The sequence below is a fragment of the Manis javanica genome, chromosome 3 (assembly GCF_040802235.1).
Source record: "Manis javanica isolate MJ-LG chromosome 3, MJ_LKY, whole genome shotgun sequence".
Taxonomy (NCBI): domain Eukaryota; kingdom Metazoa; phylum Chordata; class Mammalia; order Pholidota; family Manidae; genus Manis; species Manis javanica.
This window is the reverse complement of record NC_133158.1, coordinates 165,729,426-165,753,729: the sequence shown is the minus strand read 5'-3', so window position 1 is coordinate 165,753,729 and position 24,304 is coordinate 165,729,426. Positions and strand designations below refer to the sequence as shown.

The 24,304-nt window shown below is 35.7% G+C and overlaps 1 protein-coding gene and 1 non-coding gene across 6 annotated transcripts in view; one reads left to right on the top strand and one right to left on the bottom strand.

Moving 5' to 3' along the window:
- ATR (ATR checkpoint kinase) overlaps window positions 1–24,304 on the top strand; it is a 127,888-nt gene that overhangs the window by 24,457 nt on the left and 79,127 nt on the right. For all 5 annotated transcript variants that reach the window (XM_073232325.1, XM_017660861.3, XM_073232328.1 and 2 more), the window contains 11 exons: window positions 184–336; window positions 987–1,179; window positions 1,464–1,726; window positions 2,635–2,825; window positions 2,910–3,010; window positions 3,193–3,364; window positions 4,810–4,980; window positions 6,720–6,914; window positions 11,359–11,544; window positions 15,129–15,221; window positions 16,694–16,824. In XM_073232325.1, coding sequence (XP_073088426.1) covers window positions 184–336; window positions 987–1,179; window positions 1,464–1,726; window positions 2,635–2,825; window positions 2,910–3,010; window positions 3,193–3,364; window positions 4,810–4,980; window positions 6,720–6,914; window positions 11,359–11,544; window positions 15,129–15,221; window positions 16,694–16,824 — 1,849 coding nt within the window. The remainder of the gene's footprint in view (window positions 1–183; window positions 337–986; window positions 1,180–1,463; window positions 1,727–2,634; window positions 2,826–2,909; window positions 3,011–3,192; window positions 3,365–4,809; window positions 4,981–6,719; window positions 6,915–11,358; window positions 11,545–15,128; window positions 15,222–16,693; window positions 16,825–24,304) is intronic.
- LOC118967993 (U7 small nuclear RNA) lies at window positions 18,119–18,180 on the bottom strand. Its single transcript, XR_005055372.1, has one exon. It is a non-coding gene; the product is annotated as a U7 small nuclear RNA (small nuclear RNA).

The window sequence follows — 24,304 nt, the reverse complement described above, 5'->3', positions numbered from 1 at the left end:
AGTCATATTTAATTTATTTGGGTTCACCCTCAGATCATCATCTTTATGTCAAGAACCCCTTTTTATTGAATGTTCACTGTAATTCCACTAGATGTTTAGAACATTTGTTTTTATTGAAAAGGACCCAGGTAAATATGATTAAGGAAATGTTTATAATTACTCACCTGTTGTATGTTTCTGTAGTAAAAACTTCATTTGAAGATCATATTCTAGAAGATTTATGTGGAATGCTGTCACTTCCATGGATTTATTCCCATTCTAATGATAACTCTTTAAAGCTGACCACATTTGCCAGTGATCTTCTAACATTAAGCCAGAGGATTTCAGATTGCTACTGTAAGTGGTCACAGAATTCTGTGAGTGGTTTGTTTTAACTCATCTCTATATAGGACTTCTTATACTCTTACACTTATCATTTCTATTTTTTCAGTAATTGAAAGAGGAGATATGTCTTTAATAATACAAAGAGAAGAAGCTTGTAAAAAGTAACAAATTGTAGCATTGTGTATCCTTATCCCTATTCTGCCACATTGTTCTCCACAGATGTTCTAGTTTACATTCATGTTAGTGACATTTGAGAGTTCCCATTGTTTCCCCCACCAACACTTAGCATTGTCAGACTTTAAAATTTTTTATATCTAACTAAAAGAAAAGGGAAAAGATGTCAACAGGGTAACTTATCTAAAAAACTTTTTTCACTATCTGATGGATTTTCAATTTGCATTTCCCTGATTATCTAAAAGATTATACATAGACTTTTTTCAGTACCATGCTTTGTTTTTGGAAAAAGAGCTCTTACTTAATATTATATGCATTTTAAACATTACTTGACTTTACAAGAATGAAAATGTGTGTATGTGTATATATGTATATTCACACACACATGTGTATATGTATGTGTATATATATGCACATATATATATACTAGAAATACATATATATCTATATATATTAGAAATCTTATTTAATAATCTTAAATTTTTCAGCACCAGAGGCACAGTCACAATGTGTGTTTCTTCTAACTCTGTTTCCAAGAAGAGTATTCTTTGAATGGAGAACAGCAGTGTACAGCTGGGCACTACAGAGCTCCCATGAAGTAATCCGGGCCAGTTGTGTTAATGGATTTTTCATCTTACTGCAGCAGCAGAATTCTTGTAGCAGAGTTCTCAAGCTTCTTATGTATGTATTATATTTGATGTCTTTGATACTATATTTGCTAATTTGGAACTATATTTGATGTGTGTAATATTTTAATTTGAATATTACTTGATTGGGAAGATCTTACATGAAAATATATGTTTATTGATGGATATACAGAGCAAATGTTGCTGTTCGCTTTAGAAATTAAATTTTTCCCTTCTAGGCTTTGTCATAATTAATTTGTCGTACCTTTTACCCAAAATTAAGCAAGACTAGACAATAAGAGAAAGCAAGAAGGTTTAATATTTTCATTTTCCCTCCAGAGATAAAGTCAAAGATGATTCTGACATTGTCAAGAAAGAATTTGCCTCTGTACTTGGTCAACTTGTCTGTACACTTCATGGCATGTTTTACGTGACAAGTTCTTTAACAGAACCTTTCTCTGAACATGGACATATTGACTTACTCTGTAAGAGCCTAAAGGTCACTTCTCAACATGAATGTTCATCTTCTCGACTAAAAGCTTCTGTTTGCAAGCCATTCCTTTTCCTACTGAAAAAAAAAATATCTAGTCCAGTGAAACTTGGTGAGTGATTTGTTAGATTTATTAATATTTTTAAATCTAAGCTCTCTTTTAAAAATCAATGATAGAATTAGCTTGAAGCCTTAAGAAAATTCAGTGCTCATGTAATGATTATGTATAAATGGGATGTCTGGTATTAGAATGCTTCACAAAACTAACAAGAGAAGTAATTTTTGGATTTTTCAGATGCTCTTGTGATTTGACAGTGTAATGGGGTATACCTCATGTTTGCCAATATTGGTGAGGTTCAGTATTCTATATCATCTTTAGTGATAACAGGGACCTTATTAATGTGTCCCCGGCCACTACTTTGGACCTTCAGAATTTCAAATAGATACTTTGCTAAACTGAGGACTGTAGATTATATCTACTTGGCTACTTTCCAGTGGTTATGACATATGAGTTTGTTGGGAGCATGAGATATACACAGATACTTGGAAGATCCATTTGTTTGGGTAGAAATTGCAACTTGTTTTCAACTTTTAAAAATAATATATGATAGGTGATTTCTAGGATGCCATAAATCCTGTAAGATTAACAGTAAGGCTAAGATTGCCCTACTTCTCAGTTCTATGGATTAGTGAAATACTCTTTTAAGTTTATCTTGGTAATATAAAATGATCTACAAAATTTAAGTGACTAGTCATTTTAAACTTAAAATTTTCTGTAATTTATTTTAGATTTAAATTATTTATAACTTTTTTAAGTATAAAGTAAATTTAAATTTTTAAGTATTCATTTTATCCTCTACTGTTCTGTGTGCTCTACAAATTTAAATAATACATATTGACCTTATAAGGCCCCTTAGAATTCTTGTTACTCTATTATTTATTGACAGTATTTTTACAGTAAAATTTCTATATGTAATGTGTTAAATTAGGTATTATATGCTAATTGCTCTTGCTCTTTAGCTTTCATAGATAATCTGTATCATCTTTGTAAGCATCTTGATTTTAGAGAAGATGAAACAGATGTAAAAACAGTTCTTGGAACTTTATTAAATTTAATGGAAGATCCAGACAAGGATGTTCGAGTGGCTTTTAGTGGAAATATCAAGCATATCTTGGAATCCTTGGACTCTGAAGATGGATTTATAAAAGAGGTTGATAATTTTTATTTTAAGTATTTGTGTTTTCATAAATTTGGATCTAAAAATTTCTTCAACTAGTTCATTTTATTGTTCTAGCTTTTTGTCTTAAGAATGAAGGAAGCATATACACATGCTCAAATCTCAAGAAATAATGAGTTGAAAGATACCTTGATTCTTACAACAGGAGATATTGGAAGGTATATTTAGCAGCATTTATATATTATTTTATTATTTATTTTGGTCATACTTCTTTTTCATTTGCCTAGTGTTAGAAGTGGTGATATAAGATATGATACAGAGAAAAATATGATATTAGTGTGTATTTATTTGTGGGTTTCCATTATTTCTGAGACAATGATAACTTTTTTTAAAATTTTAGGGCAGCAAAAGGAGATTTGGTACCTTTTGCTCTTTTGCACTTACTGCATTGTTTATTATCCAAGTCAACATCTGTTTCTGGAGCAGCATACACAGAAATCAGAGCTCTGGTGGCAGCTAAAAGTGTTAAACTACAAAATTTTTTCAGCCAGTATAAGAAACCCATCTGTCAGGTGAGAGTCAGCAATCAGCCTTGGCTAAGGAAATAGCTGTATTGTGAAAATGTTTTAAAGAAATGTATATGTGTGTGTGCATTAAACAATACATATTTTCTAAATGATGTATTCAGTTTAAGAGAACCTAAATCTTTACAGTTTTTTTTTTCCTATTTCCTCCACCCACCCCAACTCCTTCCCCATGGTAATCACCAGTCATTTCTCAGTGTCTATGAGTCTATTGCTGTTTTGTTCATTTTGTTTTGTTTTGTTTTTAGATTCCACAAATAAGTGAAATCTTATGGTATTTGTCTTCTCTGCTTGGCTATTTCACTTAGCATAATACCCTCTCGGTTCATCCATGTTGTTGCAAATGTCAGGACTTCTTTCTTTTTTATGGCTGAATATTGTTCCATTGTATATATGTACCAATCTTCTTTATCCATTTATCTGTTGTTGGACACTTAGGTTGCTTCCATATCTTGGCTATTGTAAATAATGCAGCAGTAAACAGAGATATGCATATGCCTTTTCAAAAAACAGATTTTATTTTCTTTGGGTAAATTCCTAGAAGTGGAATTACTGGGTGGTATGGTATTTCCATTTTTAGTTTTTTGAGGAACCTCCATATGCCAGTGGCTACACCAATTTACATTCCCACCAACAGTATAGAAGAGTTCCCTTTTTCTCACATCCTGGCCAATACTTGTTATTTTTTGTCTTTTGGATAGTGTGCATTTTGACTGGTATGAGGTGATACCTCATTGTGGTTTTGATTTCCATTTCTCTGATGATCAGTGATGTGGAGCAGCTTTTCATATGCCTGTTGGCCATCTGTATGTCTTTTGCAAAAATGTCTATTCAGGTCATCTGCCCATTTTTTAACTGGGTTATTTGGTTTTTTTGGTGTTGAGTAATGTGAATTCTTTATGTATTATAGTTGTTAGTCCCTTATTGGATTTATCATTTATGGATGTGTTCTCCCATATCATAGGTTGCCTTTGCCAGTTTTATATTTTAGCATCTTGGTCTGATGATACAGATGCAATAGAAGAGTGGAAAGTTATCTTATAATAATATGTTGAATTATTGTGTTCTATTATTAATCTGTTAAGAGATGCCTTTCTTTTAGGGAAAAACTATATGGCTTTATGTTATGGATAAGGCATTTTGTTTTAAAAAAGGCTGATTGAATTCATGGTTGAAAAGTTAGGTTTTGTTAAAATACTGGCTTTGCCTTGTGTCAGTACTGTAATCCTTAGCAGAATATTCAGATTTCTTAACTAAGCCTGGTTACGTCATCTGTTAAAGGGCAGATTATGACATAATCTACCTCATTAAGGTTGTTATAAAAATTAAATGAACTAACTTAGGTAATACATTTAGAATACTATCCTTTATGTTAGCTTAAAAAGTATTAGTTTTCTTCCTTGCATGAAAATTAACAAATCATTTTGCTCTAGTTTTTGGTAGAATCCCTTCATTCCAGTCAGATGACAGCACTTCCTAGCACTCCATGCCAGAATGCTGAGACCCAAAAACAAGATGTGGCTCACCAGAGAGAGATGGCCTTAAATACCTTGTCTGAAATTGCCAATGTTTTTGACTTTCCTGATCTTAATCGTTTCCTGACTGTAAGTTGTGGTATAGTTGATTTAACTGAGGGTTTTTAATTCAATAATTTGTGTTTATTCCATTCTAGAGTTTCTAAAAATCTGGCAATGCTCTGAGGAGCATATAGACTCTAGATTTTCAAATTACATTTTCTTTTGACTTTGATATAATAATGTTACTTATGTTATAAAACTTAAGTTCGTGTTGATTTGAGTCACTGCTGTATATGATTAGGTATCCTGAAAGGTTAATACCAATTGGTTAATGGTGATTAATTCAGTTGGCTGAGCCCTTACATCTTCAGTGCTCTGATGAGTTCCTTTGGTAATGCAAACTCTAATATGGTCATTTCTACCCTGAAACAGTTGGAGTAATAGTGGTGTAGATGATCTTGTGTGAATTCGGATGACAGAATTTGTAGGGTGGAATGGTTTGGGAAGCCTTTGAAAAGTCATTAGGACTGAGGTTTGCAAGATGGGTAGAGTAGATTATCTTCTTACCGCTTCCCAAAGCTAGTTTGTCATTACTCTTAGTTAATGAATTATAACAGTAATTCATACAGAATTTTTCCCTATGGTATTATTATATTTTAACAAAATTAAATTGCTTATAAATGGAAGGAAATATGATAGTATGCAGAAGGAACCACAACGATATTCTTCCTTTTTCATTCAGTAAGTCCACTCTGGGAAACAAAAAGTACAGCTGTTCACTGTGACATTTTCCAAGTAGCAAAACTAAACAACCCTGAGAAGAAACTTAAGTGTCTAATATTTAGGTCATAGAATATATTGTAACCATGAATATAATTATGAATACTTTGTGGAAACTACCTTATAATGTTTTTACAGACTTGTAGGATTAATGTTAAGTTGAAAGACATAGCACAAGTACAGTATAAGCATCTCTGAGGGCAGGGCCTCATGTGCATTCACCTTCATGTCTCCAGTGCCTAGGATAATGACCTGTTGCAGGTATTCATTAGATATGTGTTGAATGAATAAATGAAGGGCTAACCATTTTATGTTCGGAGTTTTAAATATATTTTATGAACAAGATCTTAAAGGAAATAGACCAAAATTAAAATAGATTTGTTACTATGTTGGGATGGTAGATATGTTAAAAAGGTTTTCTTTAACATTGCAGCATTAACTTTTTAATTTAAAAACTTAGTTATTGCATTCATGGTTACTCTTGCTATTGTCTAAATCCTACTTAGCTCAAATAATAAATAAGGCTTGAAGCATGAGTTTTTTTTTTACAGTATCATTGATATACAATCTTATGGAGATTTCACATGAATAATATCATGGTTTCAGCATTCACGCATATTATCAGGTCCTCAGCCCTCCTATTGCAGTTACTATCTATCAGTACAGTAAGGTGCTGTAGACTCATTACTTGTCTTCTCCAGAAGCATGAGCATATTTTAATGCATAGTCATGAGAAATTATCTTCTTTTCTTGTACATTAGCTTATGTATTGTCTGTCTCTTCCCCTCTACATTGTCAACTCCATGACATCAGGGCTCATGCCTATTTTTTTACTGCTTTATCTGTATATATAGTATAATGCCTGAATCATAGTAGATGCTCAGGAAATAACTGTCGAATGAATAAATGGTAAATCTGAATTCAAATATGTCACATGTGGACTCCAAATTTGTGTGGCATGTAAAATCTTTTTGCACATAGCTTATGTGAATACTTTATCACCTGGAGAGATGTACTCTTTGGTAATTATAGTATTTCTTTTTCAGAGGACACTACAAGTTCTGCTACCTGATCTTGCTGCCAAAGCAAGCCCTGCAGCTTCTGCTCTCATTCGAACTTTAGGGAAACAATTAAATGTCAATCGTAGAGAGATTTTAATAAATAACTTCAAGTATATTTTTTCTCATTTGGTCTGTTCCTGTTCTAAGGATGAATTAGAACGTGCCCTTCATTATCTGAAGGTAATTAAATATTTGTATATATTTTATTCTTGTGTTTAAATTAGCAGTATAGGAAAGCTGTTATAACATTTGTCTAGAAAGGAGAGTGGGTAATTTATAGCCTTTCCTAGAGTAATGTAAGCTCAAATGGTATTATACAAGTAAGCTTTGTCCTGGGGCTAGCCGAACATATTAAGTAGAATTATTCTTTTCTTAGTTTTCTATGATCATTTCACCATAATGGAATATGATAGTTATCCGTTCGTCAATCAGGTTCTCAGCGGATTCATTTTAGGATTTTTAATTGATTGAAGCTGTAAGTTGACTATTAATATGCAAGTAATTATATCTATAGGAAAAAGCAATCTCTTTCAACTGGTATAATGTCAACATTTAATTTAGTGACTTAGTTTCCTAATTACAGTTTAGTCCAATTTTTTGCTAGTTTTTAAATTTAAGATTATAGCTTGTGCTTGCCTTTTGGTATCATACTAGCAACAGTATCTTTGAGGAATATACTAACTACTACATGGGAACAGGAGAACCTGTCAGATATGTATATGTGACTCTAATGTTTTTTCTGGTGTTAATTTATTTCATGCATTTCATTATATGGCCATAGTAGATCTCTTTTCACAGGAGAGTTGTTGAATATTGAGTATATTTACTCATTTTGAGAAAGAAAAACCTGTATTGTAGCTTACTTCTTGTTGGAAACTTTGCTAAACAATTTATATGGATCCTTTCATTTACTCCAGTACCCCAATGAAATAGAGGTATTATTATTTTTCATTATGGGTGAGAAAACTAAGGCAGAGAGGTCAGATTAGGTAGCTTGTCTGAGTCATAGACAACTAATAAGTGATAAAGCTGAAATTTAAAGTCTTAGCAATGTGACCACAAAGACCACACAGGACTTTTTATTTTTTTTTTGAAGAAAATATTCACATATCATATCATATATTCAATAAGGGATCTGTAGCTAGAATATATAAAGAAGTCTTGCAATTCAGTAATAAAAAGATAAATAACCCAATTTTTAAATGGCAAAGGATATGAATAGACAGTTCTCCAAAGAAGATATACAAATGTCCAATAAACACATGAAAGGATACTGCACATCATTATTCATTAAAAAAAATGCAGATTGAAGCCACTAGGTTGGCTACAGTTAAAAAGTCAGATAATAACAAGTGTGGACAATGTGGAGAAGTTGGACCCCCCCCACACTGCTAGCAGGAAAAAAATGGAAAACAGTTAGGCCATTACTCAAAAAATTTAACATGGAATTACCTTATAACCCAACAATTCCACTCCCAGATACATACCAAAGAGAAATGAAAACATACGTCTACACAAAGACTTATACACAGAAGTTTATAGCAGCATTAACCATAATGACCAAAAGGTGAAAACAACTCAAATGTCCATCAACTGATGAACGGATAATTAAAATGTGGTCTATCCATACAATGGAATATTATTTGGCAGTAAATATGAATGAAGCACTGATACATGTTGCAACATGGATGAACCTTAAAAACATTGTGCTGAGTAAAAGGAGATAGACACAAAAGGTGACATATTATGTAATTCCATTAGTATGAAATGTCTGGAATAGAGAAATCCAGAGAAGCAGAAGTTAGACTAATGGTTGCCTGGAGCTGGGTATGAGTGTGGGGGAAGGGGAGTGACTACTCACAGGTACAGGGTTTCTTTTTTGGGGTGATGAAAATGTTCTAAAATTGATCATGCTGATGGTTGTACAACTCTGAATATCAAAAAAAAAACCTGAATTATACACTTTAAATAGGCACATTGTATGGTATGTGAATTATAGCACAATAAAGTTTTACCCCTGAAAAAGTAGTTATGGACTCACAATCTCACCATGCTTCAGGGTGTGGTAGCAGAAGACCACCGGGAATAGTATTCCAGCTCTTACATGTACTTGCCCTGTCATAGGTACAGGCTGATCTCAATTCAAGGAGGTGGGTGCAATCCTCCCACAGGCTCAGGGAGGGCTGGAGAACCACACCAGCCATATATACCATAGGAGGGAAATGGGTCTGAAGTGTTAACTGCTCAGAGTCCCTGTCCACAGGAAGCCATGTCCACAAGGGTTGTAGAGCAGTTTTAGGGTCACAGCAAAATTCAGCAGAAGGTAGAGAGAGTTCCTATATGTTCCTGTCCCCACAGCCTCCCCCTTTATGAATGTCCCACACCAGAGAGGAACATTTGCTAAATAACCGATGACCTGACACATGTTATCGCCCAAAGTCCATAGTTTATATCAGGGTTCATTCTTGGTGCTGTACATTCTGTGGGTTTGTACAAATGTATAATAACATGTATCCACCATTATAGCATCATACAGAGTAGTTTCATGGCCCTAAAAATCATCTGTGTCTGGCCTATTCATTCCCCACACTCACTCAGTCCTCGGGAACTACAGTGGGATGCTTTCAAGCAGCAGCATGAAAGTGCTCTTTGGCTCAGAAGGTCCTGGGCCTACTGGACATAAAAAAATGAAGCCCATCACACAGCTAAACTAGTACTCTACTACATGGGTTACTTCTGGCCTGTGGGATGTGGTTGTGACGGAGGGCAGAGGTGAGGAAGAGAATTTCCTTTTAACTTTATACATATGATTGACATTTGAAACAAATTTACAATGAGCATGCATTACATCACATTTCAAATTTAAAACGACAAAATCATCTTCCTTTACCACAGCTTAACAAACTTAACAAAGCTTAACTGGGTGGAGAAATTCAAGGTGATTTCATTTTCTTATCTGTACTTTTCTTTCTTGCTCATTTCAACAAGGAACATGTATTTTGCAAAAGTTGTTTTTGAATGTCACTTAAAAACCAAAAAAACCCCCCAAAACCAAAAACCAAACCCCAGCTCAAAACAAAACACAGTCCAGTGGCTTTGGTCTCGTGGCCTCCCCACTCTTGCCTGGCTGAGGCTGTCTTTGCATTGCTGCTGCCCCAGCCAGCATCACCCTGGAAGGCATAAATCACTAGAGAAGCAAGGTCAGCATGACAGGTCAGCAGAGAGGCTGGAGGGCAGAGGCTCTGCTGGAGCAGATGAGCTCATGGCTTTGCTTCTACTGGATTTTTGTTCTGTGGGAGAACCACCTCTGGCATGAGATTTCTGAGCAGCTCTGAAAACAGCTTTTCTGCTCCAGGAAGACCTGCTTTTTGCCTGATCAGGCCTAGTAGGTGCAGGATTAATGTTCACTTGAGTTAATTAATGGTCACTTAAATGTCAGAGAATTGGGATGGGAGAGGGTTGCTCTTAGCAAATGGTCCAAGTATTTAGGAATGCTTTGAGTCATATTTGGGGATTACCCAAAGAGGTCTCTGCTTCCTTCTTGCAGCCACAGGGGTTGATGTTCCAGAAGAACAGCCCACAGTCCGACACTGTCCAGAGAAAAGTCCTGTAAGCTCTCATGTTGAGCAGCTCCAACCAGGAGCATTTGCCTCTTTGTCTAAATCCACATAGCAAGTGGCCTTAACCCAGGATGCAAAGCCATTTGTTCAAGGAATAGTCTTGCTGTCAGTACTGTTCTTGGTCCTGGAGATATCTCATTAGGTGAACAAGACACCATCACCTGTCCTCTCTTTGACTTGACGTTTTGGCAGTGTTCCCAGTATGATCCTGGGGGAAACCCATAAAAACCTATTTGAGGCAGGGAGCTGGGAAGATGTATTTGGAATAACACCACCAAGTGATCAGTGCCCTTGTAAGAACTCCTATGGGGAGCACACTGAGGTACTGGGAGGGAGTGAAGAGATCGGGTCCCTAGAGTCACCACCATCACCCCTCTGACTAAGCGCCAGGGTTCCATTTAAGTGCATGACACGCATCACCACATTTAATCTTTGCTTCATTCTCCGATGTAGACAGAACACTGCCTGGCATGTTGCAGGTGCTTGAGAAGTATTTGCAGAATGAATTAATTTAATTCTCACAGTAAATCCTATGAGGTGGGTACTGTTATTACCTCATTACAGGGATGAGCAATTTAGGCCCTGGGAGAAGTATCTTTCCTAAATTACACAGTTGTCCAGAGATCCGATCTGGGGAGGTCTCCCTGCTGCTGATGAGACCTCAACTGGGAGAGGGCTCTTGACTTTTCCAGCTTCTAGAGGCTGCCTGCAGTCCTTGGCTTCTGGTTGCATCACTGGACTACTGTTTTTGTCTTCATCTCAGGACTTCCTTTTTTAAAATTGTATTTCAAAATGAAGTCTGATCATTTCTCTTTATTGTCCATGGCCCATGTAAGACCCGTCAGGAGAGAACAAGATTAGAATCCTTTTCTTGTGCCTTCAGAAAATACCATTAGTAAATTTTGTTACCTCCTGATTTACTAATAATGTGTTAAAATCAGTATACTTATTTCCAGGATGTTAATACAGAGAACCCCCCTTTTTTTAATGTATCTTTGGATTAGAATGAAACAGAAATTGAACTGGGGAGCCTGTTGAGACAAGATTTTCAAGGATTACATAATGAATTACTGCTGCGTATTGGAGAACACTATCAACAGGTTTTCAATGGTTTGTCAATACTTGCTTCATTTGCATCTAGTGATGATCCATATCAGGGCCCAAGAGATATCATATCACCTGAACTAATGGTAAGGAATATATTGTATGGTTTTTTTTCCTCCTTTTTATAACTTAATTATGAAATGAAGAAATAGCTGCTTAATTCTTTTTCCAAATGCTAGAGATTTGTTCAAATTTTAGATTGAAGTTTTTATTTTGAAAAAGTTGATGATTTAAATTGTATAGCTACAGCAAGGCATTAATAACATAAAGCAGTGTTGAGAAATAGGCATTTTCAAATGATTTTAGGTTTTATTTTTTTACATAGTAAAAGTTTAAGTTGGCACAGCATACTAACCTTACTAGTTTTAACTATATTTAAAATCTGTTTTTGGATTTAAGGAAAGTTAGAAGATATGCCATCCCTTTTTATCTTTCCCTATCTTAAATCTATATGAGCAGTCACTTTACTGCCTTATGTTTTCATCTAAGAAAATACATAAATCCTCAAGCTTCCTATTTTTTCCTTTTAACTGCCCTCATTCCTTCAAGAGACTGAAAGGACTATTAACAAAGTATCTCGAGAGAGTTTAATCTGTTTTCTCATTTCCCAGTCATTATTTGGTTCATTCTAGTCTGATTCTGTTTTCACTATTCTACTGAAATTTTTCTTATCAAAACCAAAATCAGTCTTCTGTCAATTCAGTGGTTGCTTCTCTTATCCTGTCTTATTCAACCTTTCAGTAACATTCAGTATCACTGGCCATCCTTTCTATATGTGGATGTAATACCACATTTTCTTGATTTTCTTTTGGCTTCATTGTCTGCTCATTTTTAGTCCTCATTGGCTCTTTCCTTCTACTTTATCTAAATGATAGAATTGATTCAGTATAGGTAAGGTCTTTTTCTCTACTGAAATTCTCTCAAATGAGAGAGAATCTGGTCTCATCTGGTCCTTTGCTTTAATATGATATTATTTGGGTGATTTCATTTCAGTCTAGACCTGTCCGGAGCTTTGGACTTGCAGGTTTATGCAAATTGGGTGCTAGCAGGAAACAGACAGCACACACAAAAATGTTTAACTGAAAATAATTTAATAAAGGGGCTGCTTTGATTGCTGTGGCTTGTTAAGAGAACCAGCAGGGAATGTTAAGGAACCAGGAATAACAGAACATTATGTTCCACTTAGTTCTAGGCAAGGAGAAGAAATGGTGTTACTGGAACCTGGTTGAATGCTAGAACCATGGTGCAGACAGAGGGCTGTCTTTGTAGAGAGATGTAGTCACTGCCAGAAGCATCTCAAAACAAGAGAGGGCAGGAAATACTAATGCCACATTCTCTCCTCCTGACTGGTGTTTTCCCCATTTGGTGCTTCTTGTTAACTGAATTCAATGGGAAGTCAGAGGGAAAGGAATCTTAAGTGAGAATATCTGGTTAGCATCCCAGGCACAGAACAGGGCAGAAAAGGGCAGAGCATGGATGTGAGGGTGAGAGAGAATGGCAAACAGACTGTCTGACTTCTTCTCTGTCATATCTACTTGCCTGTCTTTTAGGAATCTCAAATCCAAACATAACATGTGTATTAGAAATCTTTTTTTTCCCCCTCTCTAACCTGTTTCTCTCTTAGTCTTCCCTGTCTCAGGAAACGGGTACCTAGTTAATAAAAACCTGGGAAACATTCATGAGCCCATTTTCTTCATCCTTTATAATTAAGTATTGGCAAGTCCTATCAAAATATGTCTTCCTGTCTCTGCTGTTACCATTGTGGCATTGTTGCCAGTCATACAGGTGATATCATCTTTCTCTAGGACAACTGTAAAAACCTTCCAACTGTTTTCTCCTTTCACTCTTCCATTCCTACATCTTTACTCAGTTATTTACACAGCATTCAAAGTGTTCTTCATACAACTTAAACTTCTATCAGTCCCCTGCTCAAATTACTTCTATGGTTTTCATTGTTCTTAAGACTCTACATGATCTTAATACTATCTTTCCATCCTTATATTGTGCAACTCTTTTCTTCCTTTCTTCCTATGTTTCGGAATTGTTTCATTGTGTTTCTTAAACATAGATGTCAATCTTTTTCCTGCTTCAGAGCTTTTGTACTTGACAGTCTCTCTACTTGGAATAACCTCCTGGAACTTTCTCATTCTTTAAATCTCAGAGTTTCCTTATCACCCTATCTAAACTGCCTCATCCAAGATTTTCTTTTCCATGTGATCATGTTTATTTCCTAATAGCACTTATCATAACCTTATTTACATATTAATTATTTAACATCTTCCACTCATATTACTCTCTTATATAACTTTATAAAGAGAAAATGACTGTTATTTCATATACCGGTACCTGGCACAGTATTCTAGGCATATATCATAAATATCTGGTGAGTGGCAGGTAAATGAACTATTTGTTTAAGGGCAAGAGCTTTAAAATTAGAATATTAACATAGACTACTTCAGTGTCATCTATATCAGCTTATTATTGAAGAAGCATGGAATGCAACAATGCAATTAGTGAGTTGTGATTTATTAAACCTACATTGAGTCTCAGTTTAGAAGTTTGCAAATTAAATCTAATTTTAGGCTTGGAAACATGAGCATTTGTGCTTGGCAAGAGAAAAGTTTATCCCAACATCTAATCTGGACAGACATGTTGGACATTTAATTTCCTGTCTATCAGGTGCTAGTACACACCCTCCTACCTTTCTCTGCCCCTTGCCAATATAGGTAAACTGGAGACCTTAAATTAGTGCCTCACCATCCAGCAAGCAAACTTTTCTTCTGGAGTTGGAAAATACTTCCATTGCTACACCTCCCCAACTCTTGCTCTTTTTACTGCCTGTATATAAAGCTTTTTAGAGAGGAATATTCTTTTGTTTTTTTTGCAGAATATTCACATTCCCAGTTTGTAAATAATATCAAATTTGAAACGACTATATTCTAAGTGCTTAAAGCATGTTATTTAACCTCTACAACATCTGTGCAATAGGTACTTTCATTGTTCCTATTTTACAGAATCAGAGGAATTAAGCAATTTGTCCAGGATCATATACTACCTAGGAAGCATACACAGTGTATGTGTAAATGTCAGAATTGGGATTCAAACCCAGGATTGGCTGACTTAAAGTTCATACCATGTCCTTTGTGACCCTCTGTCAGGAAAGAATGGACTATTCATTTCAGGAGACACAGGGCCTTGTACCCATTTAATTCTGTTAACTTGGGGGATATTGACCGCTATGTCGGACCATTGTTCCAGCAGGGTACTTTTCTTCTTAGTCCTTTTTTCCCCACCTTAGCTATAAATGCTCGAGGTAAGGACGGTCACTTGCCTTTTATTATTCTTCTCCTCAAGATCCTCTCCACTGTAGATCCTGATGTGAGTCAGATCCTCAGGATCCCCTTCCTTAGGACTCAAAAGCTCATGGTGTTATTATAGAGCACCATTTAATTATATTTCATCATGGTGATTATAAATCAGTTTCACTAATGTTTTAAATACTGGATGTGCAAATATATGCTTTTGGAGAAACTTAATTCGTCAAGTGTTTATTTCCAGTATTCTAATTACAGTCAGGTAAAGTAGAAATGTCAGTTAAATAATTAAAATGTTTATTTATGCAATTTAATCTGTATAAAACTTATATACTATCTGTTTTGTTTTTTCTTAGGCTGATTATTTACAACCCAAATTGTTGGGCATCTTGGCTTTTTTTAACATGCAGTTACTGAGCTCCAGTGTTGGCATTGAAGATAAGAAAATGGTAGGTAGTGATGTGAGTCATAAAATGCTGGGATAGAACTCACATAGAGTATCTATGACTTCTTCTAGTTACAAAGATTCAAAGATAAAAAATAATAGAACATATTATATTCTGTATTCCTGAACAGCTTGTATAAGCTTTTAGAGAGTTTAAAAAAAGGAATTATATCATTTACAGGTATTTGTTGATAAGTGACAGAAAATCCAACCCAAACTGGCCTAAAGGAATTTGTTGGCTCTGTAACAAAAAGTATAAGGATAACACAGTTTAGAGCATAATTTTGGGTACAGTGTTCTCAAAATTAATCTCTTAGCCAAAATTATCCTGACTGGCTCTACACTTAAGTGCCAGTTGATGGCTCCAATAGCATTAGGCTCATGTCACCATGACATCTAGCTCTATGGGAAAAAAAGATAACAGTACCTGACCTCAAACAAAAGTTGTATAATTGAATTCATTGGTCCAAATTGGTCTGATATGGGTCGTGGTCCCTGGAATTTACCAAAAATGTTAGATTATAGAAAGTAAAATACTGTAATATTTGTCAGTTTGTTTAAATGCATTTGGCACAATGAAGTTACATTATGATTGCTGTTAACAATTGCTCACTGCTGGAAATTTTTGTCCATAGGTTGGGATAGAATTTTAGATACAGATTAAATTTCTCCTTTTATTGTTTTCTACCTCTGCAGTCAGTAAAATTATAGTAAAAACCTGTGAATGGAAGCTTTTATTTCAGTCTGTACTCCCTTCTTCTCTTAATAACCTTAAGGAGCCAAGACAGACATGATAACAATACTAAATTGTATAAATTTCAACAACCAGTACTTGTTACTTTGGTGTCAACTGGTAAATTTAGTCCCCCAAACAATTTCTATTCCATCTGCATAGAATCTTTCTTATTGTTATCCCAAGTGAGAGAATCACCTCCGATCTAAGAAAATTAGAATTTGTGTTTAAACCATAAGGAGCTTGCATGTTTTGGCGCATAGTTAAGGTTAACTGGAGAGTTTCTTTACCCTTTCATTAGAATCTGGAGCTGGTGCTATAAGTCTGATTCTGTGTATTATTTTCTGTTCCTTGTTTGTTTTACTAAATTGAGAGCATTTTGAATTTAGTACCATTAGGACAAAATGCATATGCTGCATAGCATTTTGTGGTAGCTATGGAGAAAATAAATAACAGATATTATGTTCTTAAGAAAATTGAAAATAATTGTCCTAGAGGACCACCAGGACCAAAACAACAAATCGTCTTCAAGGGGGAAAAAAAACCAAAAGCCAATTGTATTTTTCAATTTTGTAACTCTACATAAGAAGTTTGACAAAATGAACTGGCCAACATTTATTAGACATTATGTTGCTAGAGAGTAGATACTCTGAGATTAGGGTGGTAAGCACTTGTCCTTTGGGCTCATGTGCTCTTGCTGGCTTTTTTATTGGCTTTATTTTGAAGCTGTACTTATTTTATAGGCCTTGAACAGTTTGATGTCTTTGATGAAATTGATGGGACCCAAACATATCAGTTCTGTGAGGGTGAAGATGATGACCACGCTGAGAACTGGCCTTAGATTCAAGGATGATTTTCCTGAATTGTGTTGCAGGTAAATGACTGCCTGAATTCATTAGATTTTTTTTGCATTCCCTAGTAGCACTAACTTAAATTCTTATCTCTTTGAGGGATAAGATAAAACTGTAGATAATAAAGAGAGAGAGCCTATTTGTATTGAAAGGGAATGTGTTTATATCTTTGAAAATATTTTAGTATGAAATCTTTAACATACTAGGTGTTAGAATAGTATAATTAACCCCTGCATACCCATTTCCCAACCTTAGCAGTTATCAACATTGCTAATGTTATTTAATCTATCCACCTCCACCTTTTTTGTTAGTTGGAATGTTTTAATGAGAACTCCAATGTCATACCATTGTACTTGTACATATCTCAGATGTACCTAATGGACAAGGGCATTTGAAAAAATATATGAATTATTATTCTTAGCAGACTTACTGGAATTCCTTAATATCATCTAAAACTCAGTGTATATTCAGATTTCCCCAGTTGTCTTGATGTTTTTCCCAAATATGTTAGTTTGTTTGAATTAGAATCCAAATAAGGTACACATATCACACATTCGGTTGGTTTTTTAAGTATTTCTTTTAAACAGATTCACCCCTTTACTTCCCTTCCCACACTTTTTTCAGGCCTTTGAGATTTTGATATGCAGGATTTTGACATGTTTTGCTTTGTTTTTGTTTTTTAAGAGTTCATTTTTATTTGGGAATAACTGTAGTCAGTTTTCATTAATGTGGAAGTTGATTAATGCTAAGAATCAAGGTATAGAATAAAGGTGATACCCATATTTGACATTGTGGTTTGCTTTTTTTAGTTATAAAATTTTAATAATTTCTTTCCCTAAAACATTCATAGCAGAGGTGTTCATTTCACTTGTCTGTTTTACCTTTAAATAACACCACAGTTACTGGGATTGCAAGAGGTAAAGAAATAAACCTATTAACTCAACATCTGAAATTCTGAAAGAAAATGCATACGAGCATGTCTCTCAAAGTGCTTAAAGCTCAACCTAAGACCTTTAGTTGATTGCTAACTTAATTTCAGCATTGCTGTGAACAAGACTAAATTCAGTTTAAGCTTCTTGGAGGTACTTTTTAGTCCTTAGACTGTAACATATTGGAGATGGAGAGTCAGAATAACATGTTCTAAAGTCATGTGAAGTAATTCTTTTCTGCGTGTGTGTGCCACCAACTTGATACTCAGTTAGGTTCAATTGTTTCAGTTTGTTTAAAAGTTTTGGAGGTTGCTTTTTCCCTCTATTTTATTTTATTTTATTTTATTTTATTTTATTTTATTTTATTTTTTTTTAAATTTTTTTTTTATGGGGTTCTCCAGAAAATACTGGAAAACCTACTAGACAAATTCTAAAAGAGCTGTAACACTTATTTTATTTTATTTAAAAATCAAAATGTTATGTTGTCCCAAATTCAAATTTGTGTAACAAGGTACACTTAGAGAATCTGTCTTCATTCCTGACCCTGTAGGTATCTATTTTATTAGCTTCTGAATAATTTCCCCCTACCTTTTTAAAAAATTTTTTTATTAAGGTATGATTCATATACACTCTTATGAAGGTTTCACATGAAAAAACAATGTGGTTACTACATTTACCCATATTATCAAGTCACCACCTACACCCCAAAGCAGTCACTGTCCATCAGTGTAGTAAGATGCCACAGATCCACTATGTGCCTTCTCTGTGCTACACTGTTCTCTCCCAGGTCCCCCACACCATGTGTACCAAACATAATACTCCTCAATCCCCTTCTCTCTCCCTCCCCACCCGTCCTCCCACACACCTCCCCTTTGGTAACCACTAGTCCCTTCTGGGAGTCTCTGAGTCTGCTGCTATTTTGTTCCTTCAGTTTTGCTTCATTGTTATACTCCACAAATGAGGGAAATCAATTGGCATTTGTCTTTCTCTGCCTGGCTTATTTCACTGAGTGTAATGTCCTCCATCTACACCCATGTTGTTGCAAATGGTAGAATTTGTTTCTTTCTTATGGCCGAATAGTATTCCATTGTGTATATGTACCACATCTTTCTCCATTCATCTATTGATGGGCACTTAGGTTGTTTCCATATCTAGGCTATTGTAAAAAGTGCTATGATAAACATAGGGGTGCATATGTCTTTGTGAATCTGAGAAGTTGTATTCTTTGGGTTAATTCCAAGGAGTGGGATTCCTGGGTCAAATGGTATGTCTATTTTTAGTTTTTTGAGGAACCTCCATAGTGCTTTACTCAATGGTTGAACTAGCTTACATTCCCACCAGCAGTGTAGGGGGTTCCCCTTTCTCCACATCCTCGCCAGCATTTGTTGTTCTTAGTCTTCTCGATGCTGGCCATCATGGTGTGAGGTGATATTTCATTGTGGTTTTAATTTGCATTTCCATGATGATTAGCAATGTGGAGCATCTTTTCAGGTATCTGGCCATCTGAATTTCTTTGGAGAACTGTCTCATCATATCCTCTGCCTATTTGTTAATCGGGTTATTTGCTTTTTGGGTGTTGAGGTGTCTAAGTTCTTTATATATTTTGAATGTTAACCTCTTGTCAGATATGTCATTTACAAATATATTCTCCTATACTGTAGAATGATGCCTTTTTGTTGTGTTGATGGTGTCTTTTGCCGAACAGAAACTTTTTAGTTTGATGTAGTCCCATGAGTTCATTTTTGCTTTTGTTTCCCTTGCTCGAGGAGATATATTCAGGAAGAAGTTGCTTGTGCTTATGTTCAGGAGATTTTTGCCTATGTTGTCCTCTAATAGTTTTATGGTTTCATGACTTACATTCAAGTCTTTAATCCATTTCGAGTTTACTTTAGTGTATGGGTTAATCAATAATCCTGTTTCATTCTCTTGCATGTAGCTGTCCAGTTTTGCCAACACCAGCTGTTGAAGAGGCTGCCATTTCCCCATTCAATATCCATGGCTGCTTTATTGTATATTGACCATATATGGTTGGGTTTATATCAGGGCTCTCTAGTCTGTTCCATTGGTCTATGGGTCTGTTCTTGTGCCAGTACCAAATTGTCTTGATTACAATGGCTTTGTAGTAGAGCTTGAAGTTAGGGAGTGTAATGTCCGCAGCGTTATTCCTCCTTCTCAGAATTGCTTTGGCTATTCGAGGTCTTTTGTGGTTCCATATGAATTTTTAGAACAATTTTCTGTAGTTCGTTGAATAGTGCTGTTGGTATTGTGATGGGAACTGCATTGAATCTATAGATTGCTTTAGGCAGGATGGCCATTTTGACATTATTAATTCTTCTTATCCGTGAGCACTGGATGAGTTTCCATTTATTAGTATTTTCTTTAATTTCTCTTAAGAGTGTCTTGTAGTTTTCAGGGTATAGGTTTTCCACTCCCTTGGTTAGGTTTATTCCTAGGTATTTTATTGTTTTTGATGCAACTGTGAATGGAATTGTTTTCCTGATTTCTCTCTCTGCTAGTTCATTGTTAGTGTATAGGAATGCCACAGATTTCTGTGTATTAATTTTGTATCCTGCAACTTTGCTGAATTCAGATATTAGATCGAGTAGTTTTGGAGTAGATTCTTAAGGGTTTTTTATGTATAAATCATGTCATCTGCAAACAGGGACAGTTTAACTTCTTCCTTGCCAAATGGATGCCTTTTACTTCTTTGTATTGTCTGATTGCCATGGCTAGGACCTCCAGTACTATGTTGGATAGAAGTGGGGAAAGTGGGCATCCTTGTCTTGTTCTCGATCTTAAAGGAAAAGCTTTCAGCTTCTCTCTGTTAAGTATAATGTTGGCTGTGGGTTTGTCATATATGGCCTTTATTATGTTGAGGTACTTGCCCTCATTACCCATTTTGTTGAAAGTTTTTATCATGAGTGGATGTTGAATTTTGTCAAATGCTTTTTTAGCATCTATGGAGATGATCATGTGGTTTTTGTCCTTTTTGTTGATGTGGTGGATGATATTGATTGATTTTGAATGTTGTACCATCCTTGCATCCCTGGAATAAATCCTACTTGTTCATCATGGATGATCTTTTTAATGTATTTTTGAATTCGGTTTGCTAATATTTTGTTGAGTATTTTTGCGTGTATGTTCATCAGGGATATTGGTCTGTAATTTTCTTTTGTTGTGGTGTCTTTGACTGTTTTGGTATTAGAGTGATGTTGGCCTCATAAAATGAGTTTGGAAGTAGTCCCTCTTCTTTTACTCTTTGGAAAACTTTAAGGAGAATGGGCATTAAGTCTTCACTAAATGTTTGATAAAATTCAGCAGTGAGACATCTGGTCCAGGTGTTTTGTTCTTAGGTAGGTTTTTGATTACTAGTTCGATTTCATTGCTGGTAATTGGTCTGTTTAGATTTTCTGTTTCTTCCTTGGTCAGTCTTGGAAGGTTGTATTTTTCTAGAAAGCTGTCCATTTCTTCTAGGTTATCCAGTTTGTTACCATATAATTTTTCATAGTGTTCTCTAATAATTCTTTGTGTTTCTGTGGTGTCCGTAGGGATTTTTCCCTTCTCATTTCTGATTCTGTTTATGTGTGTGGACTCTCTTTTTTTCTTCATAAGTTTGGCTGGGGTTTATCTGTTTTGTTTATTTTCTAGAAGAACCAGGTCTTGCTTTCATTGATTCTTTCTATTGTTTTATTCTTCTTGATTTTACTTATTTCTGCTCTAATCTTTATTATGTCCTTCCTTCTACTGACTTTGGGCCTCATTTATTCTTCTTTTCTAATTTCATTAATTGTGAGTTTAGACTGCTTATATATGATGGTTCTTCTTTCCTAAGATAGGACTGTATTGCAATATACTTTCCTCTTAGTACAGCCTTGGCTGTGTCCCACAGATTTTGTGGTGTTGAATTATTGTTGTCATTTGTCTCCATATTTTTCTTCATCTTTGTTTTTATTTGGTCATTGATCCATTGGTTATTTAGGAGCATGTTGTGAAGCCTCCATGTGTTTGTGGGCTTTTTCATTTTCTTTGAGTAATTTATTTCTAGTTTCATAACTTTGTGGTCTGAGAAACTGGTTGGTGCAATTTCAATCTTTTTGAATTTACTGAGGCTTTTTTTGTGGCCTGGTATATCATCTATTCTAGAAAATGTTCCATGTGCGCATGAGAAGAATGTGTATTCTGCTGCTTTTGGGTGTAGAGTTATGTAAGTGTCTGTTTGGTCCATCTGTTTTAATGTGTTGTTCAGTGCCTCTGTGTCCTTGCTTATTTTTTGTCTGGTTGATCTGTCCTTCAGAGTGAGTGGAGTTTTGAAGTCTCCTAGAATGAATCATTGCATTCTATTTCCCCTTTTAATTCTGTTACTATTTGCTTCACATATGTAGGTGCCCCTGTGTTGGAAGCATAGATATTTATAATGGTTATATCTTCTTGTTGGATTGAACCCTTTATCATTATGTAATGTTCCTCTTTGTCTCTTGTGACTTTCTTTGTTTTGAAGTCTATTTTGTCTGATAGAAGTGCTGCAACTCCTGCTTTTTTCTATTAGTTGCATGAAATATCATTTTCCGTCCCTTCACTTTTAGTCTGTGTATGTCTTTTTGTTTAAAGTGAGTCTCTTGTAGGGAGCATATAGATGGGTCTTATTTTTTTATCCATTCAGTGACTCTATGTCTTTTGATTGATGCATTCAGTCCATTTACATTTAGGGTGATTATTGATAGTTATGTACTTAGTGCCATTGCAGACTTTTGATTCGTATTTACCAAAGGTTCAAGGTTAACTTCCTTACTATCTAAGAGTCTAACTTAACTCACTTAATATGCTATCAGAAAGAAAATCTAAGGGTTCTTTTCTTTTTCTCCTCCATTTTCTTCCTCCTCCATTCTTTACATATCAGGTATCATATTCTGTACTCTTTGTCTATTCCTTGATTGACTTTGGGGATAGTTAATTTAATTTTGTATTTGCTTAGTAATTAGCTGTTCTACTTTCTTTACTGTGGTTTTATTACCTCTGGTGACAGCTATTAAACCTTAGGAACACTTCCATGTATAGCAGCCCCTCCAAAATACACTGTAGAGACGGTTTGTGGGAGGTAAATTCTCTCAGCTTTTGCTTATCTGGTAATCATTTAATCCCTCCTTCAAATTTAAATGATAATCTTGCTGGATAAAGTAATCTTGGTTCCAGGCCCTTCTGCTTCATGGCATAAAATACGTCATGCCACTCCCTTCTGGCCTGTAAGGTTTCTGCTGAGAAGTCTGATGTTAACCTGATGGGCTTTCCTTTGTATGTGATCTTATTTCTGTGTCTGGCTGCTTTTAACAATCTGTCCTTATCCTTGATCTTTGCAATTTTAATTACTATATGTCTTGGTGTTGTCTTCCTTGGATCCCTTATGTTGGGAGATCTGGGGATCTCCATGGCCTGAGAGACTATCTCCTTCCCCAGATTGGGGAAATTTTCAGCATTTACCTCCTCAAAGACATTTCTATCCCTTTTTCTCTCTTCTTCTTTTTCTGGTACCCCTATTATGTGAATATTGTTCCGTTTGGATTGGTCGCACAGTTCTCTCAATGTTCTTTCATTCTCAGAGATCCTTTTTTCTCTCTATACCTCAGCTTCTTTGTATTCCTCTTCTCTAGTTTCTATTTCATTTATTGTCTCCTCCACCATATCCAATCTGGTTTTAATACCCTCCATTGTGCTCTTCAACAATTGGATCTCTGACCAGAATTCATTCCTGAGTTCTTGAATATCTTACGTTCATTAGCATGTTAATGATTTTTGTTTTGAACTCCCTTTCAGGAAGAGTCATGAAGTCCATGTCATCTTTCTCAGGGGTTATATTAATTTTACTGTGTACCAGGTTCCTTTGGCATTTAATGCCTGTGTATGGCGCCCTCTGGTGTCCAGAAGCTCTTCTCTCTGGAGCTGCTCCCCTCTGAAGCAATGTTGGGGGTCACCCGGCAGTGATATTGTTGCCTGGGGGGAGGAAAGAGCTGTTTCCTGCTTCCCGGTTGCTATGCCCTTCTCCACTGGCTGAACCAGTGGGCCCAGCACACAGGTGTAAGCTTTTGTTCCAGAGCAGCTGGATATGGATCCCTGCTTTCCACAAGCGGCTGGAATCTCAGTCTCTCCTGGAACTCTGCCTTTGTTAGCTTTCCAACCCCATAATCACGAGAGTATCATGAAAACACCATGAAATGTAGCTTTGTGCTCCCAGAGCAGATCTCCAGAGCTAGGTATTCAGCAGTCCCAGACCTCCAACTCCCTCCCTGCTTCATTTCTCTTCCTCCCGCTGGTGAGCTGGGGTCGGGGAAGGGCTTGGGTCCTGCCGAGCCACAGCTTTGGTTCGTTACCCTGTTCGTGAGGTCTGCTCTTTTCTCCTGGTATATGCAGTCTGTTGCAGACCTCTTTCCTGTTGCTCTCGCAGGATTAGTTGTATTAGTTATATTTTCATATTATATGTGGTTTTAGGAGGAAGCCTCTGTCTCACGTTTCATGCTGCCATCTTTAATCCTATTATATCCCCCCTTTTTTAAGTATAAACAAATGTACACACAGCACAGTC